The 16,520-nt window shown below is 38.7% G+C and overlaps 1 protein-coding gene across 1 annotated transcript; it reads left to right on the top strand.

Moving 5' to 3' along the window:
- The first annotated feature begins 3,088 nt into the window (after positions 1-3,088).
- NICOL1 (NELL2 interacting cell ontogeny regulator 1) lies at positions 3,089-15,704 on the top strand. The gene is made up of 4 exons (XM_089507945.1): positions 3,089-3,217; positions 5,444-5,590; positions 13,579-13,667; positions 15,200-15,704. The coding sequence occupies exons 2-4, from the start codon at positions 5,470-5,472 to the stop codon at positions 15,269-15,271; spliced, it is 282 nt and encodes a 93-aa protein (XP_089364071.1). The 5' UTR covers positions 3,089-3,217; positions 5,444-5,469; the 3' UTR covers positions 15,272-15,704.
- The last annotated feature ends 816 nt before the right edge of the window (positions 15,705-16,520 follow it).

Here is a 16,520-nt window from a genome sequence, read left to right as displayed (position 1 = left end):
AGAGAGGTCTACACATTCACCGTGGCCCAGGCCTAATTGCAGCCAGAGCAGCCAGAAGCAACTCCTTTCTGGCCATCTGCTTTGTCTGCTAGAGTTACTCACTGAGTCCCAAGTTGTTTCGCTCCTCACACTCCTTCCCAAATCAGGAAAGGGGAGGAAGCAAAGAACCATACTGAGCCATGGTCTACAGGGTTTGCCAGGTCTGTGGTACAGTTACATTTTTACTCTCTCCCATCTTTGAGGGTGTGGAGATTCACCCAAGAGCTCCATAAGCCCCATTTGCCCAGGTGGGCCAAAGAATGTCATCATTGTTCTAAGATTTCATTTGGGGCTTAACCAAGTTCTGAGGGAGTTTAACATATCATCTGAGTCCTATCCCTCTTCTGAAACAGCCTTAAGACTGCTTTTCCCCTTCTATGTCTCCAGGGACGTAGCTGGGGGGGGGGGGGGGTTCCTTGGGGTCTGGACCCCCCCCCTTCCATTAGAAAAATGAACGGTGTGTGCTGCTGCGCCGCCGCACTCAAGCCCCATTATAATGGTGGCACTTAGTCTGGAAACCCCCCCCCCCCTTCCTAAAATCCTAGCTACGTCCCTCATGTCTCTCTTTCCTTTGGGCTCTGCAATTAGACTGTGGTGTCATTGTCTTCATCCACCAATGTTAATTTTATTCCTGTATCTTCAGGATACACTGGTGTAAGGGATTTGTTCCAAATTCTAAAGTCATTCAGATGGTGTAATAGAGCACATACTTGTATCCTAATATAGTCGGCCATTCTAATACACGTATTTTTTATACCACAGATCCAAGCATCCACAGTTTGAAAATGTTCAAAAAAAGTATAAATTTCAAATATCCAACCTTGATTTTCCATTTTCATAAGGGACACAATTTTGCTATGTCATTATATTTAATGGGACTTGAGCATATACGGATTTTGTTATCCATAGGGGATCTTGGAACCAAACCCCAGCATATAACAAGGGTCCACTGTACAATGTTTCCTGCCTAAGTCACATAGTAACTTCCAGAGTAATGAGAACAATATGTAATTCATTTGTAAAACTTTGACTTATGACCTTTTCAATGTCATGGAGCCCTGGTGGCGCAGTGGTTAAATGCCTGTACTGCAGCCATTTACTCGAAACCACAAGGTTGCGAGTTCAAGACCAGCAAAAGGGCCCAAGCTCGACTCAGGCTTGCATCCTTCCGAGGAGGGAGCTAAAATGAGTACCCAGACTGTTGGGGCCAAATTAGCTTACTTGCTAATTAGCTTACTTGCTGTTCACCGCTATGATCTTTGGAATAGCGGTATATAAATAAATCCTATTATTGTTATTGTTATTATTATCCCATCATCCCCTGCCTTCCCCTGCATCCGAATCCTGGCTCCAGTGACCCCCTGTGACCTATCCCATCATCCCCTGACTGCTCCTTCAGTCTGATCCTGGCTCCAGTGACTCCCTGTGACCTATCCCATTATCCCCTGCCTGCTCTTGCATCCGAATCTTGGCCCCAGTGACACCCTGTGACCTATCCCATCATCCCCTGCCTGTTCCTGCATCCAAAGCCTAGCCCCAGTGACCTCCTGCGACCTATCCCATCATCCCCTGCCTGTTCCTGCATCCGAAGCCTAGCCCCAGTGACCCCCTGCGACCTATCCCATCATCCCCCCACGCCTCCTTCACTCCGATGAAGGGTGACAGCTAAGGAGGGGGCAGGGAAGGAGGACAGCGTCCAGACCCCCACTGGGCATGCGCATGGGTTCCAGTTCAAATCATTGAATGTGCATGGTATGCACCAGTGTGGTAATACAATTTGCACTCACTCTGCTTTGTATGAATCCGCATCACGTGATTTGCCTTGGATTCGATTCCCCCTCGATTTGGAAGGGCAACAAAAGGGCAACTAGGTGTGATAAAACATTCACGTTACGACGTGAATTTGCATTGCTGAACCAGGAGTCACCCCGGATCTGACCTGAAAAAAGCCCTGTGTGATATACTCCTCTCTCTCTTTATGACTTCCTAAGGACTGATTTCAACTGGTGATGCCCTCTTGTGTATCCTTGCAGTTGGTGCAGTACACTGCACCAAGAGGGCCTTCTTCACTGCCTTCCCATTGGAAGCCTGGCTGGCACCAACACTGGTTTCATTCTGGCACCAAGTTAGAACTTGACTTTTTATAAAAGACTATGGCTCCTAATAATTTCATCTACAGGGACAGATAGAGAGAGTTCTAGTTTGTTTTAACTTTGTAAATTTTAAAATAATTATTCAATTGTTTAATATGTTTTTAGAATGTGTAAATTATTTTTATTGTTTGTAATTGTTATTGCTCTAATTTTGAAGAAACTTTTAAATTAAAAATAATTTCTCTTTACTGAATTTATGAAAAATTTCACAAAATAGACAGTGTAGAGAAACCATGAAATTGTTGGACTTGCCTTTTAATAATATTGCTTTTACAATTGTCAGTTTTTTGGTCATCTGTATCTATAAACTGGGATTGTGGTTTTATAAAGCAAATCTTGAGATTAGTTTAATTGGTTAAGATACTTGTTTGTGGCTGGAGCAAGAAAAATTAGCTAGATGTTCAGATGCAGGATAGGATCCAGAGCCATTATGATAAAGATACTGTATATCTGTCATGGCTAGAGACAGTTGTGAGCAACTACTAGTTTTTATATTAGTACAAATAGAGGGAACAGTCACCATTTAATTTTGTGCCTATAGTCTTGAATGCATTCTGCAGTTTTTCTGGGTAGTAAAGTCTGTCTTCTCACCTACCTTCCATCATAACAGCAGCAGAATTAGAGTTTTTAAAAATTGCCTTATTCCTACTTCCTTTTCATTGTATTCAACATCTTGCCTGCTGAAGAGTTATAGAGAATTCAAAAGATTGCTTATGACTTTGCAATTTTAGGGGGTTCTTACAAGGGTGTTACTGAACTGTCACTAGTGTAAGTCTTGATAAAGATTTAAATAATTTGGGTATGAATTCTCTCATTAATCACTACCATTCATAACAAAGCAGGAGAACCAAATCCATTGTTCTTTAAACCTTCCCTTTACTGGCGTGCTCTGCGGTGTTGCCATGGCAGATTCTTCCTGGGTAAGATAAAGAGAGCAGTGCACATGCTCAGAGATACAAGTGTACATGTTCCATTAGCAGTTTGCAGCAACTGAAGAGATATCACAAAGACAAGTGAAAGATCAGGTACTTCTATTTTAACTTTGTTGATCTGTTGTAATGATTTCCCCATTTTTAAAAATTGTAAAGGGGTTGTACTGGTTTATTATCAGCCATCACTGGGTATTGAATTATGTTGTGCAGATTTGCTTTCTTATTTGCTATGCAGTAATCAGACAGTAAGGCCTGAAATCTGATCATTTTTGTTGGCCATATTTCCTTGCCTGCGGCTATTATGATAAACTGGCTTGAGGCTGGGGCTGATTAGGTAAGAGGTATTTGGCGAAAGTATAATTATACGTTTGCTTCAATGAAGTAAGGGGAATGGCTTTTCTTTGTGTTGTGTGATAAAGACTTCCATAAAGCTGGAATCACTCTAGGCAGTGATCAACACTTATATTGTAACAGATGTTATGCTTATTGCAAGAACTAAAATTAAACATATCGGAAAATTGCTGATTATTAAGAAGAAGCATGCACATTTTTACAGGCAATATACTGTTTTATAAATGGAAATTATATGAAATAGTATGTGTTAAGCAATCTTGTTTGGGGCTGCAAATGCAGTCTGTACCACTAACATACAGCAATGTACAAAATAGCTACTTCAGTGAAGAATCTGTGATTCTGGTGGCTAATATGGAAGAGTTGCCAATGCAGTTGTTTAACTGTATTGTTCTTAACTGCGTTTCTAAATATAAAATTGGAAAAATCCAGCACTACCTGCTTGGTTATTAAATCAGCATTCTTATATAACATTGTTGGTTCCCTGTGAATACATGTTGTGTCTCTTCAGAACACTGTTTCATCACTTAATAATTGTGAGACTGCATAGCTACATGTTCCATCACCTTATTCAAGATGACTACAGTTGTGAAAAGTCTGCTTCCTGAAGAATTGTTATAATCTTTGAAAGCTTGAAACCATTTTGCTGTTTAGCTGCTGTAGTGATCCCATTTAATATCCCCCTTAGAACACAGAAAATATAGTAGCACACAGATAATGTTCTGGATTTGTAGAAGATTATTGCTCAGAAGCCTAAAATGTTTTGACATTCAGAGTGGTGTGAGATTTTAATGCTGTGTGAATTACAATTTCATTCTAAAATGCTAGAAATGAACAGGTTGAGGAGTCTCTTTTATCCAAAATGCTTGAGATCAGATGTGTTTAGGATTTCAGGTATTTGGGTTTTTGTTTTTTGGCGGGGAATTTTTGCATATACATAATGAGATATCTGGGGGATGGGACACAAATTTAAACATTTGAATACATTTATGTTTTGTATACAACTTATATGCGTAGCCTGAAGGTAATTTTATACACAACATTTTAAATAATGTTGTGTTTGAAACAAAGTTTGGGTACACTGAAGTATTTAAAAGCAAAGGTGCCACTATCTCAGCCTCCCATGGGGACAATTTTGGATTTTTGAGTATTTTGGATTTTGGAATTCTGGATACGGGGATTCAACCTATGTGAGGTATGGGCCTTCATGGATGTAGCTGGCTCACTTGGAAAAGTTAGTATCATTTGAAACAGAAATTATGTTTTCATTTTTACCTGTGTCTGGAAATAGCTTTATGCTATGTTAAAACACATTTCAGCTTTATAATATTGCTTCTCTTTTGTTCAAGAAAACAAGCTAAAGTGGAGTGTGTAGGATGCTCATCTTCCTAGCTTCTCAAGCAGTAATTTAGCTACCTCTAACAAACAAACACTTCAGAGATTAGTTTTTTGTGGGTTTTTCAGGCTATGTGGCCATGTTCTAGAAGAGGTTCGGGCCACATAGCCCGAAAAACCCACAAAAAGCTATGGATGCCGGCCATGAAAGTCTTTGACTTCACTTCAGAGATTAACTCAGGTCTCATCTCCAGCTACTTCCTTCCAGCTATATAGAATATTAACTGTGATATGATTTGGCAACATTATTATCTTTATGTTATGAACCTAATTTGTCTAGTCCTATCTCAGCAAGTCTTCTGTCTACAGTTGCATGGATGCATCTGAAAATGAGAGTTGAGTAAGAAAAATTAATTAGAGAATTTTAATATGATGTTCTTATACCCATCATGCAGTAGGTTCTTTTTTTTAACATTCCCTAGATTTCGTATCAACTTTAGAACATAGGAAATATATTAGCAACCCTTAATGTTCTGAATTTGTTAAAAATATGTTTCCCTCATCACCCATCTAAACATATTTCCAAATGGTACTGTTATCCATGTTGTTACTCTGATTTCCTGTTTTCCCCAGTGAAGGAGGAAGACTCAACTAGCAAGATGCTGAAGGCTTGTGTAAACAGAATGATCACTTTAGCACCACTAATTCTAATAATTTGGCTTATTTCTACAAAGCCAGCTACAGCTGAAGAAGAATCGGGAACAACAGTCCCTGCAGAAAGTACGTACAGATTTTTATGTAACCTCTCAAACCGTCACATCAAAGGTCATTTTACACAATGCTGAGGCAAATCTAGGTTTGCCACAGGAACTATGGTCAGTCATGACTCTTATGTGTGTGCTTCTCATATATGTATTTGAAAGGTGTTTGTTATAATCACATTATTCATTTGTGTCACAAATTACAGTAAAGATACCTGATGGAGATTCTTTTGTTTGAAGCTTCTTGAAAGTTACATTTTCAGTTGTAGTCCTATTCAATGTGCCTAGAGAGTTTGATCTGAGATTGGCATCAACTAGGACATTTTAGATAGCAGTATCTCACATGGGTTGCCATGGCCAAGCAGGCATTTGAACCCTGGTCTCCAGAATTGTACTCCAATGCTCATAGCACTACATTGTGCTGACTCTTACTTGATTTGCGCTAAGACCCTTTTTTTGTCATGGTATCCATGGAACTCTTTTTCAACACCACATTTCAGATGAGTTGGTTTTCTTCCTCTCAGCTTTCTTCACTGTCCAGCTTTTTCAATCCAATTGGAAATATGATGGCACAGCCAATCTTAAATTTAGTATTCAGTTATCTACATTTATACTTCAGTATCTTGTCTAGTTCCTTCATAACTGTCCTTCCAAATTTTAAATAATCTTCTGATTTCTTGACTACAGTGTCCATTCTGACTGAGCCAAGGTATGGAAAATCTTTAACTATGTCAATATTTTCATCATCTTTTACTTTAAAGTTATACAAAATGATGATGATGATGATTTATGATACCCTTTCCACCAAAGGGTGGAACATCAAATATATAATCAAAAACGGATGATAAAACACAACATTTAAAAATGCTATAATACTAAAATAATATACTAAGGGGGGATACAGACGGGCAGAAAGGGGCAGATCATTGCTGCGGTGACTGTATGTCGTGACAATGATGCACCCGGAAAATGGAGCTGCGAAACGCGGCTCCTTTCTCGGCCACTGCTGAGGCACCATTAGTGCTCTGCAACAGTGCAATGACGTCCCTTGTATGCCGCACTGTTTGAATGAGGCGCATGAGGCATGTCATCAGCGCATCTGCCATGTGAATGTGTGCATGCCAAAATGGCACCCAGAGAGCGCAGTAGAGCTCAGGAGCATGCGGACGCGCCACTCTCCCGGGCCCTAAAATTGGCCCCAGGCCGGCACATAGCACCATTCTGTACCAGGCCTAATATACTAAAAACAAATACCTTATCAGTCACTACCCATCTCTGCCATCTTAGGCACACTCAGCAATTCAGTCTGGCGAATCAAGAAGGAAAGTCTTCAACCTTTTACAAAAGTGGGTTAGATCCTCCTCCAGCTGGAGTTGCAAAGGAAGACTGTTCCACAAATGAGGAGCCAGATTCTGAAAGCCTCACAGCCTTGACAGAACTGTATGTAGTGGTGGAACCACCACTAATTCTTTGCCTGTAGATCTTAAATTCCTTGATTGTACATACCTTGCTATCTGAGCTGCGAGATACTGGGGTAAATTAAAGCACAGGTCCTTAAATACCAGGACCAAAAGGCTGTAATGAGCCTTAGTTCAAACTGGTAGACAGTGGAGGGATCTTTGAGGGGAAGAGACATGTGAGTATTTGGGGAGATTTAAGACAACCAAAACAGGACTATTCTGGATTAAAACTAGATGAGTAAGAGAGCAAGAAGGCAAACCTGCCAGTAGGCTATTATAATAGTCCAGGCATGAAATAACCAGCATCTGGACAAGCAAATGGACAGTCTCTATGGTTAAAAACCTATGGATCCTACAGATAGTCAAAAGATGGAAGTTACATGCCTTAGCAGTTTCCCTGATAAAGCAGCATAGATAAAACAATTATTCAGCAGGACTCCAAAGTTCCTGGCAACTGAGACAGGAGTCAGTGTGTAACCCTGTCATTTCTTCAATCATTTGAGGGCTTCAACTCATTATTTTTGTTTTCTTAATGTTCATAGAATCATACAATCGTAGAGTTGGAAGAGACCACAGGGGCCATCCAGTCCAACCCCCTGCCACGCAGGAAATCCAAATCAAAGCATCCCCAACAGATGGCCATCCAGCCTCTGTTTGAAGACCTCCAAGGAGGGAGACTCCACCACATTCTGAGGGAGTTTGTTCCACTGTCTAACAACCCTTACTGGGAAGTTCCTCCTAATGTTGAGGTGGAATCTCTTTTCCTGCAGTTTGCATCCATTGTTCCGGGTCCTGTTCTCTGGAGCAGCAGAAAACAATCTTACTCCCTCATCAATATGACATCCCTTCAAATATTTAAACAGGGCTATCATATCACCTCTTAATCTTCTTTTCTCCAGGCTAAACATCCCCACCTCCCTAAGTCGTTCCTCATAGGGCATGGTTTCCAGATCCGTCACCATTTTAGTCGCCCTCCTTTGGACATGCTCCAGTTTCTCCACATACTTTTTAAATTGTAGTGCCCAGAACTGGACACAATATTCCAGGTGGGGCCTGACCAAAGCAGAATACAGTGGCACTATTACTTCTCTTGATCTAGACACTATACTTTTATTGATGCAGCCTAAAATTGCATTGGCCTTTTTAGCTGCCGCATCGCACTGTTCACTCATATTCAACTTGTGGTCTAGTTGGACTCCAAGATCCCTTTCACATGTAGTCTCATTCAGCCAGGTGTCACTCATCCTATATCTGTGCATTTTATTTTTCTGCCCTAAGTGCAATACCTTACATTTCTCTGTGTTGAATTTCATTTTGTTAGCTTTGGCCCAGCTTTCAGGTCTATTCAAGTCATTTTGAATTTTGATCCTGTCCTCTGGTGTCATCTGCAAATTTGATAAGTATGCTCCCAATTCTGTCATCCAAGTCATTGATAAAGATGTTGAATAGCACTGGGCCCAGGAACGAGCCCTGTGGGTCCCCACTGGTCACTTCTCTCCAGGATGAAAAGGTGCCATTGTTGAGCACCCTTTGGGTTTGGCCGGTCAACCAGTTACAAATCCATGTAACAGTTACCTTGTCTAGCCACATTTTACAAGCTTGTTTGCAAGAATGTCATGGGAAACCTTGTCAAAGGCCTTACTGAAATAAAGATATACTATATCCACAGCATTCCCTTCATCTACCAAGCTGGAAATTTTATCAAAAAAAAGAGATTAGATTTTTCTGGCATGACTTCTTTCTCTGAAACCCATGTTGACTTTTTGTGATTATGGCATTGCCTTCTAGATGTTCACAGACTCTCTGTTTAATGATCTGTTCTAGAATCTTTCCTGGTATTGATGTCAGACTAACTGGACGATAATTGTTGGGATCCTCTTTTTCCCCCTTTTTGAAGATGGGGACAATGTTTGCCCTCCTCCAGTCTGCTGGGATTTCTCCTGTTTTCCAGGAGTTTTCAAAGATTATTGCCAATGGCTCCGATATTACATTTACTAATTCTTTTAATACCTTTGGATGTAGTTCATCTGGTCCTGGAGACTTAAATTCATTTAGATTAACAAGGTATTCCTCTACTATCTCTTTACTGAAATTTCCCTAATCTGTCCTCTGCTCCATTTTCCTCAGGTTAAGCACCCTTTTCCTTTTCTGAGAAGACTGAGGCAAAGAAGGTGTTGAGTTGATGATTTCATTCCTTTTGCCTCCAAGTCTAATCCAGTTTTATGCATGATAGTTCAGTGTGCAAGTTAAACAAAAAGGGTGATATAATGCAACTTGCCTGACCTTCTTGTCAGTGGGAATAATTATATTTCTCAATATTCTGTTCCGTTTCTCATTATGTCCTCTTGTCCTGAACCAAGGTTATGCATCAAGATAATCCTTTGTTGTAGCACATCCACTTCTTTATGAGTAATACATATTTTTTCTATTTACATTCATCTTCTTCAAATGTTTTACCCTGGTGGAATCCCTCATACCCATTAATATGTACAGCTCAAAAAAGATTTTTTTCTGGTCATAATCTCTTGTAAAACCCCTTTGTTGTTGTTATCCGCCCTCAAGTTGGCCTTGACTCATGGCAACCCCGTGTATCTTCCACTGTTCTGTTTAGGTCTTGCAGAGTCTGTCCCATGACCGTCCTAATTGAGTCTAGCCATCTGGCATGCAGTGTTTCTCTCTTTCTACTGCCTTCTAACTTTCCTTGCATTATAGCCTTTTCTAATGAATCATACTGTCTCATGATGTGGCCAAAGTACAACAGCCTCAGTTGAATCATCTTGGCTTCCAGGGAGAGGTCAGGCTTGATACAGTACAGTATATGCAAAGACCCATTTGTTTGTCCTTTTGGTTGTCCATGGTATCCTCAGCACTCTTCTCCAGCATCACATTTCAAATGAGTTTATTTTCTTTTTATCTGTTTTCTTTACTTTCCAGCAATGTCCATCTGTATATGATAATGAAGAATACAACTGATCGGACAATTCTAACTTTAGTCCTCTGTTGTACAGTGCGCCCGTATCATACGCGGGTGCGTTTTATGCAGTTTCCAGCATATGCTGGAAGCCACACAGGAAGGAAGGGAGGAGAACAATGGAGTGCACTCCCGTGGCGTGTGCCCTGTGTGCCACTGCCATGCCGCTGCGGGCACAAGCTCCATTCATTTGAATGGGGCTTGAGCATCCACGTTTTTCCCTTACATGGGGGGCGGGGACTGTCCAGAACTGTATATCTCTTTAGGAACTTATCTAATTCTTTCATTGTTGCCCTTCTCAGTCCTAGTATTCTTATTTCTTGACTGCAGTCTCCATTCTGATTAGTATGTGATCCAAGGTACAGAAACTACAGTATTTCTTTTTCCCCCAAAGAATTTTATTTACATTAAAACAATACAATAATGTTGAACAATCACTTTTCTTGATACACATTACATTACTTCACATTAGTTCACATTAGTTGACTTCCTATCTTGTACTATACAAATTTTCTGAATAAATCTAATTTTCCTGTTAATTTGCTTGATCTCACTTTATGCAAAATATCTGTTTCTACAGAGTAAAAAATCTGTTCTATATCCTTTGAATCAAAATACTTCTGTTAGATTTACTTTGCTAATGAATTGAGATCAATGTTTCTCATTCTTTCCTGACTATTTGTAACTTCATTTATTTACTTAATTGTTCTTATAGATAATTTGAAATCATATTATAACTTTTACATAATTAAATTCTTTCTTAGCCATTTGCCCCTTATGCTCTTAAATATTTTCTTTGAATTCTCTTTATTTTCCATGTAAATCGCCACCCCTTTTTTCTTATGTATTTCATTAGACATTGAGAATAAATCACCTAGTTTTTTATTTTCTAAAATTCGTGTGTCCTTGCTTTTTATATAGGTCTCTTGAATACAAAATATATCTCCTTTTTGTTTGTTGAGATAATAAAATATTTTCCTTCTCTTAATTTTGGAGTTTGCTCCTTGCAGCTCCTTTTTGCACCCTGCAAAGGCCAGATCAGGGCTGCGGCATGGGGTTGCCACGGCTTTGATTTGGCTGTAAAAGAGGCGGTTGCAAAAGTGGGTCTGGCTGTAAAAAGGGAGATCTGAATAGCCCCTTATAGAGCATATTGGAGAAGCAAACACTGAAAGTTAATAATAATAATAATAATAATAATAATAATAATTTGTTTTATTTATATACCGCTATTCCAAAGATTATAGCGGTGAACAGCAAGTAAGCTAATTAGCAAGTAAGCTAATTTGCCCCCAACAGTCTGGGTACTCATTTTAGCGACCTCGGAAGGATGCAAGCCTGAGTCGAGCTTGGGCCCTTTTGCTGGAAATGCAAATGAATGGACAGACTTGGAAAGCAAGCAAGCAGTAAGCTACAAAAATCAAGAACAAAAATAAGACAGTTTAAGACCTGAGATTTAAAAACTGAAAAACTAAAAAGCTAAAAGACATAGGCCCATACAGATGCCCATACAGATGGGCAAAAGGCGCCATCCTGAGAGCGGAGCATCCCCATGCTCCCGAGCCCTACTGTGTTCTCCTGGTGCCATTTTGGCACATGCGCCTTCAGACGGTGTGCACGCTGATGACATGTGTTGTGTACCACGCCCAAACGGCACAGTGCCCAACAAACATAACCGCGCTGCTCCAGGGCACTAATGGCACCTTGGCAGCGGCAGAAAAAGCAGCCACGTTTTGCAGCTCCTTTTTCTGAGCGCATCTACAACGATGTGAGGGATAAAGGGCTGGCCTCTGTCCATCCGTTTCCCCCCATCTGTCCAGCTCCTAAAGGACTAAGAGTCTAAGGAGCTAAAACAAAAGCAAAGATAAAGATATAGGACAAAGACAAAATAAAGGTGTAAACAGCTAAAGAAGGAAAAAGCCAGAGGAAGAAACAAGAGGAAGAGAAGAAAGGGGAACTATACTATATTTTTATATGTTGAATATAAATGTTACAATATAAAGTATAGTTGGTTTAATATAATTAATATAACTAATAGATTAGATTATATCTTAGTAAGTATCTGTGATACCTAACGAAATAAGTTAAATTTAATATTAGAAGATTTAATTCATTATAATATATAATACTGATCTTGTATTGCTGTTCAATTTGATTTCTTACTTGTCCTGGGGAAATTTTTACTAATTTGATTTTCAGTTATAAATAATATACATACTTAGATATAAGCATATTTATGGAACTATAAGTATATTTTGAAATATAGTTTGGTATAAGTAATTTCATAGGTATAAGTGTATTGGTACCTAGTGACACCACAGTGTGCAAAATAAAACGTGAAAACTTTTGAAATCACTTCTTTTGCATAGCTTTCAAAATATTCTCACAAACAACTTATTTAAATATTCTCACAAACAACTTATTTGTGAAATACAGCTCTTAATATACAGTCAGCCCTCCATTTTCCCAGGGAATCCGTTCTGGACCCCCCCCCCCCCATGAAAACAGAAACTCACAGATATTCAAGACCCCATAGGCTTGAATGTGGGCATGTGCCACGACTGGCTGTGGGTGCACCCCTTGGCCACATGCCCCATTTTAACCCCCTCTGTTTGCTCCTCGCGAGTAAGCAAGGGTCGTGGATCTGAAGTCTGTAAAAACAGAGGGGCAACTGTATTTTTGTAGCAATTGTTTGTTGAACTTTTTAGAATAGTTTTTTTTTTTTTTACGATGTCCTTCTGTTCTTCATATTGACATTATGCAGTTTTTTTTCTTTTTTGTGATGCTGCCTCTCTGGCTGCATCTACACTGTAGAATTAATTGCATTTGATACTGCCAAGGCTTAACGCTATGGAATTCTGGGAGATATATAGCCTTTTCTGTGATAGAGCTCTGGTGCAACAACAAAGTACAAATCACAAGATTCCATAGGATGAAGCCATGGTAGTTAAAGTGGTGAGAAACTGCAGCCTCTGTCTTTTCTTCTTTTCTTTGGAAATGTCCACTGGACCACAGTGCTCCAAGAAATAAAAAATTATATTAGTGAAATAAATCGTGTAACTTTCTCTAAATGTATTTATTTTGCATCCTCAATTTTGATTGTTACATTTTGACAGATTTTTCTCTTACAGTGGACCCTTGTTATACACTGGGGTTTGATTCCAAGATCTCCGTGGATAACAAAATCCGTAGACGCTGAAGTGCCATTAAATATAAGGACATAGCAAAATGGTGTCCCTTATAAAAATGGAAAATCAAGGTTTGATATTTGAAATTTATACTTTTTTTGAACATTTTCAAACCATGGATGCTTAAATCCATATCTAAAAAATCCGTGTATAAGAAGGGCCGACTGTATTTTATTTTGGTGAGGCTCAAAACTGAAGTGTAACTGAAGTGCTCAAAATTGTAATGATTCTGGGCGGGAAACTATCAGAAAACAATTCTTTCTTCTTGTAAACCAGTACTGGTAAAGTACTGTACTGGTGGATACTTTGGTTATTGTAATTAAATCAAAACATTTCTGTCATTAATATTTCATGCTTACTTACCTATGTTTCTACTGAAATCCACTTCTAGGTCGCCCGTGTGTTGACTGCCATGCATTTGAATTCATGCAGAGGGCTTTGCAAGATTTAAAGAAAACAGCTTACAATTTAGATTCACGGGTAAGCTTCCTTCTTTGTTCTTCACATAAGCACAGACACACACGTGTGGTTTATAGATCACATTTTGTAAAAGGACAGATAGCATGTACAAATTAAGAGTTTGTGAGTTTAATTCTATTTCTACTGTAATTGCATTTTTAATCCGTATGATGTGATTTTTTGTAAGCTATATCTGCTTCATTTTTTGTACGTTTCCTTGAGATAAAGGATGATGTGATAACCCTGTTTGAAGGGGTATCATATTGAGGCTGAAGCAAGCTTGTTTGCTGAAGCTCAAGAGAATAGGGCCTGGAGTAATGGATTCAAACTACAGGAAAAGAGATTCCACCTAAACATTAGAAGAAACCTCCTAACAGTAAGAGCTGTTTGACAGTGAAACACAGTGTAGTCTCCTTCTTTGGAGGTTTATAAACAGAGGCTGGATGGCCATCTATTGTGAATGCTTTGATTGTGAGTTCCTGCATGGTGGGGGGGGGGGTTGGACTGGATTCCAACTCTATGATTCTAGGTTATTAGGTTTCTAGGATTGAAATTTACATTATGTTACAAACCAAAAAAAGAACTTTTATAAGATGATGTATTGTTGGTATATGACACCTAAAAATGCTTTAAAATGTATAATGATGTTTTGAATGTAAGTTGGAAATGTAGGCAACGTGAAGAGACATTTTACCATATGTAGTGGATTTGGAAAAAAGTAAAAATATTTGGGGTGTATTTAAAAAATGCAAAGGTAAATATTCAAATGAAACTAGAATTATTTTGTATTGGGAATTATGGATGCCCAGTTACAGAATAATTATGGATATTTGCTTCAATATATGATCATAGGTTGGTATTCCCTTCCTCTTTCAACCCCCATGGACTTTCCATAAAGTCGCTGAAGCCTCCTGTCACACCTCTATGTCTATTCTGTGCCTCATGGGAAGTGCGTAGGTTCAGAGAAGTGACTGGCTACAATCCCGCAGCCAGACACAGAATGATTAATCAGCATTAATACCTGCGTATATGTATATCACCTGACAACTCTGCTAGGTAGTCACTTATTGGTTGTGCTCTAACTCTGGATTTCTGGCATCAAGCAGGAGCGCAGAACTAATGAATGACCTACAATACTGTACTGTCTTTCAACTTTGCAATTTCTGAAGCTAGAAACTGTGCACTGCAGCATTTGATTGAAAGCATGAGTGTTCACAGTACAGTTCACCTGCTTGATGAGGTGGAAGACTGAAGGAACTGGGAAAGTTTATGCACATGAGCTTTCCCAAAAGTAAAATGAGGGCTGTCAAATATTGACTATCCAATTGCTGTGTGATTTAGATTTTGCATGCAAGCAGCCCAAATTTCATATGAACATTTTCAACGTATCGTTGTAAAATGTGTGCTTTGTTTAATAAAGTCTTGATTACTTTAAAAAACAGTAAACAAGGCTGCTTATTGCAATAAAATGCAGGGAATTTTGAGATAATTATATCATGCTACCGCTGTCCATAACAATCTTCTTTCTTCTCTTTCTTTTTCTTTCCAAGCAGACAGAAACATTGCTTTTTAAAGTGGAGAAGAGAATTCTGTGCGACTGTTTAACTGCAAATGCCTTGAACTGAATACTGGATGTCCACCTAGGATTTGCTGGTTCTTGAACAGTTTTTAAAATGCTGCAGTTAGTGCAGAAAAAATTAGGAAACAAAATACTGCTAAGATGTAATCCCCAGAGCACTAATGAATTTAGTAAACTGTTTTGTGTCTGCCATCTGAGTTCTTGTGTAATACTTTTTTCACCCCTTTTGATATCATGACAGTCGAGATGTTTTCCAAAAGAAGGAATAGCTATTGAAAGAGGTGCAGTTCCGCTTTTTTTTCCCACGTTAATATTTTATTTTAGGACTTTCCTTTTTAGCTGTATCCATTTTTATCACTGAATAGAAATTGAAAACATTCTTTTTTCACATGTTTTTTTTAAATAATTGTACAATGATGTTTAAAAGGGGGTATTAATGACTTACAAAATACAATAAAATGAAATGTAGTAGAAAAAACAATTTCTGACTGCAATATGTAATACTTGGCTGGGTTTTTGAAAGCAAATCAATGGAACAATGTATCCTTATTAATAATGCAGGTGGTTTTTTTAAAAAAATACATGAATGTGTAGAAGCTATAGGTGAGCTTTTTAAAAAATGTGGGTTTTTCCTCCCTATGATAAATAAAGTTGCTAGAGTGCAAACTGGAGAAAGCTTCTTAAACCCTCCCCATGAGGGCAAGCATGATCATTATATCATTATATCACTCTTAACATAGCATAGGGGATTACATTAATTAAGGCTTTAGTGAATACAATTCAACATTTTGGCATGGTCAGATTTTCTAAATCATTTGCACTTTGCTCAGTACTAAACAATTCTAAACTAATGAAAGAATAAGTGGTGTGTGTAGCAGATATCCAGTTCTGTATATTGATATACTTGATATGGTGCACCAGAATCAGCTTGGTCCTTGCCAAATCTTGTATGGAGAGGAAGTTATCAGAAAAACCCACTATCTGCAATTTATAATAGCTTTGTCCCAATCTATGGCATAAATACCTTTGTATGAAAGATATGTGTACCTAGACTCAGGTTGTGCATAAAAATAATTCAGCCAGTACCCTAAAGCCCAATTCGAAGCAGTGCATTCAGCTGATAGGCAACCAGCTTCAAGCTGTAAAACTGCTAATGGTACACAATTTGGTACGCCAAACAATTTTTGAAGAAAAGCTGAAAGAACTCGTTCCAATTTTGGAGAAAAGCCTAGAATTCATATTGGAATGGCAAACAAAACTGTCTACCTTTGGTGTAAAAATATGGACTATGATAC

The sequence above is a fragment of the Sceloporus occidentalis genome, unplaced genomic scaffold (genome assembly GCF_023333645.1).
Source record: "Sceloporus occidentalis isolate IW3139 unplaced genomic scaffold, rSceOcc1.0.p SCAF_2, whole genome shotgun sequence".
Taxonomy (NCBI): domain Eukaryota; kingdom Metazoa; phylum Chordata; class Lepidosauria; order Squamata; family Phrynosomatidae; genus Sceloporus; species Sceloporus occidentalis.
This window is presented reverse-complemented; position numbering and strand designations above follow the sequence as displayed.

Excerpts from the sequence above, each read along its gene's own strand:
- NICOL1 (XM_089507945.1), top strand. The coding sequence starts at position 5,470 with ATGCTGAAGGCTTGTGTAAACAGAATGATCACTTTAGCACCACTAATT. Across the intron at positions 5,591-13,578 it reads AACAACAGTCCCTGCAGAAA|GTCGCCCGTGTGTTGACTGC; the intron begins GTACGTACAGAT and ends ATCCACTTCTAG. Across the intron at positions 13,668-15,199 it reads CTTACAATTTAGATTCACGG|ACAGAAACATTGCTTTTTAA; the intron begins GTAAGCTTCCTT and ends CTTTCCAAGCAG.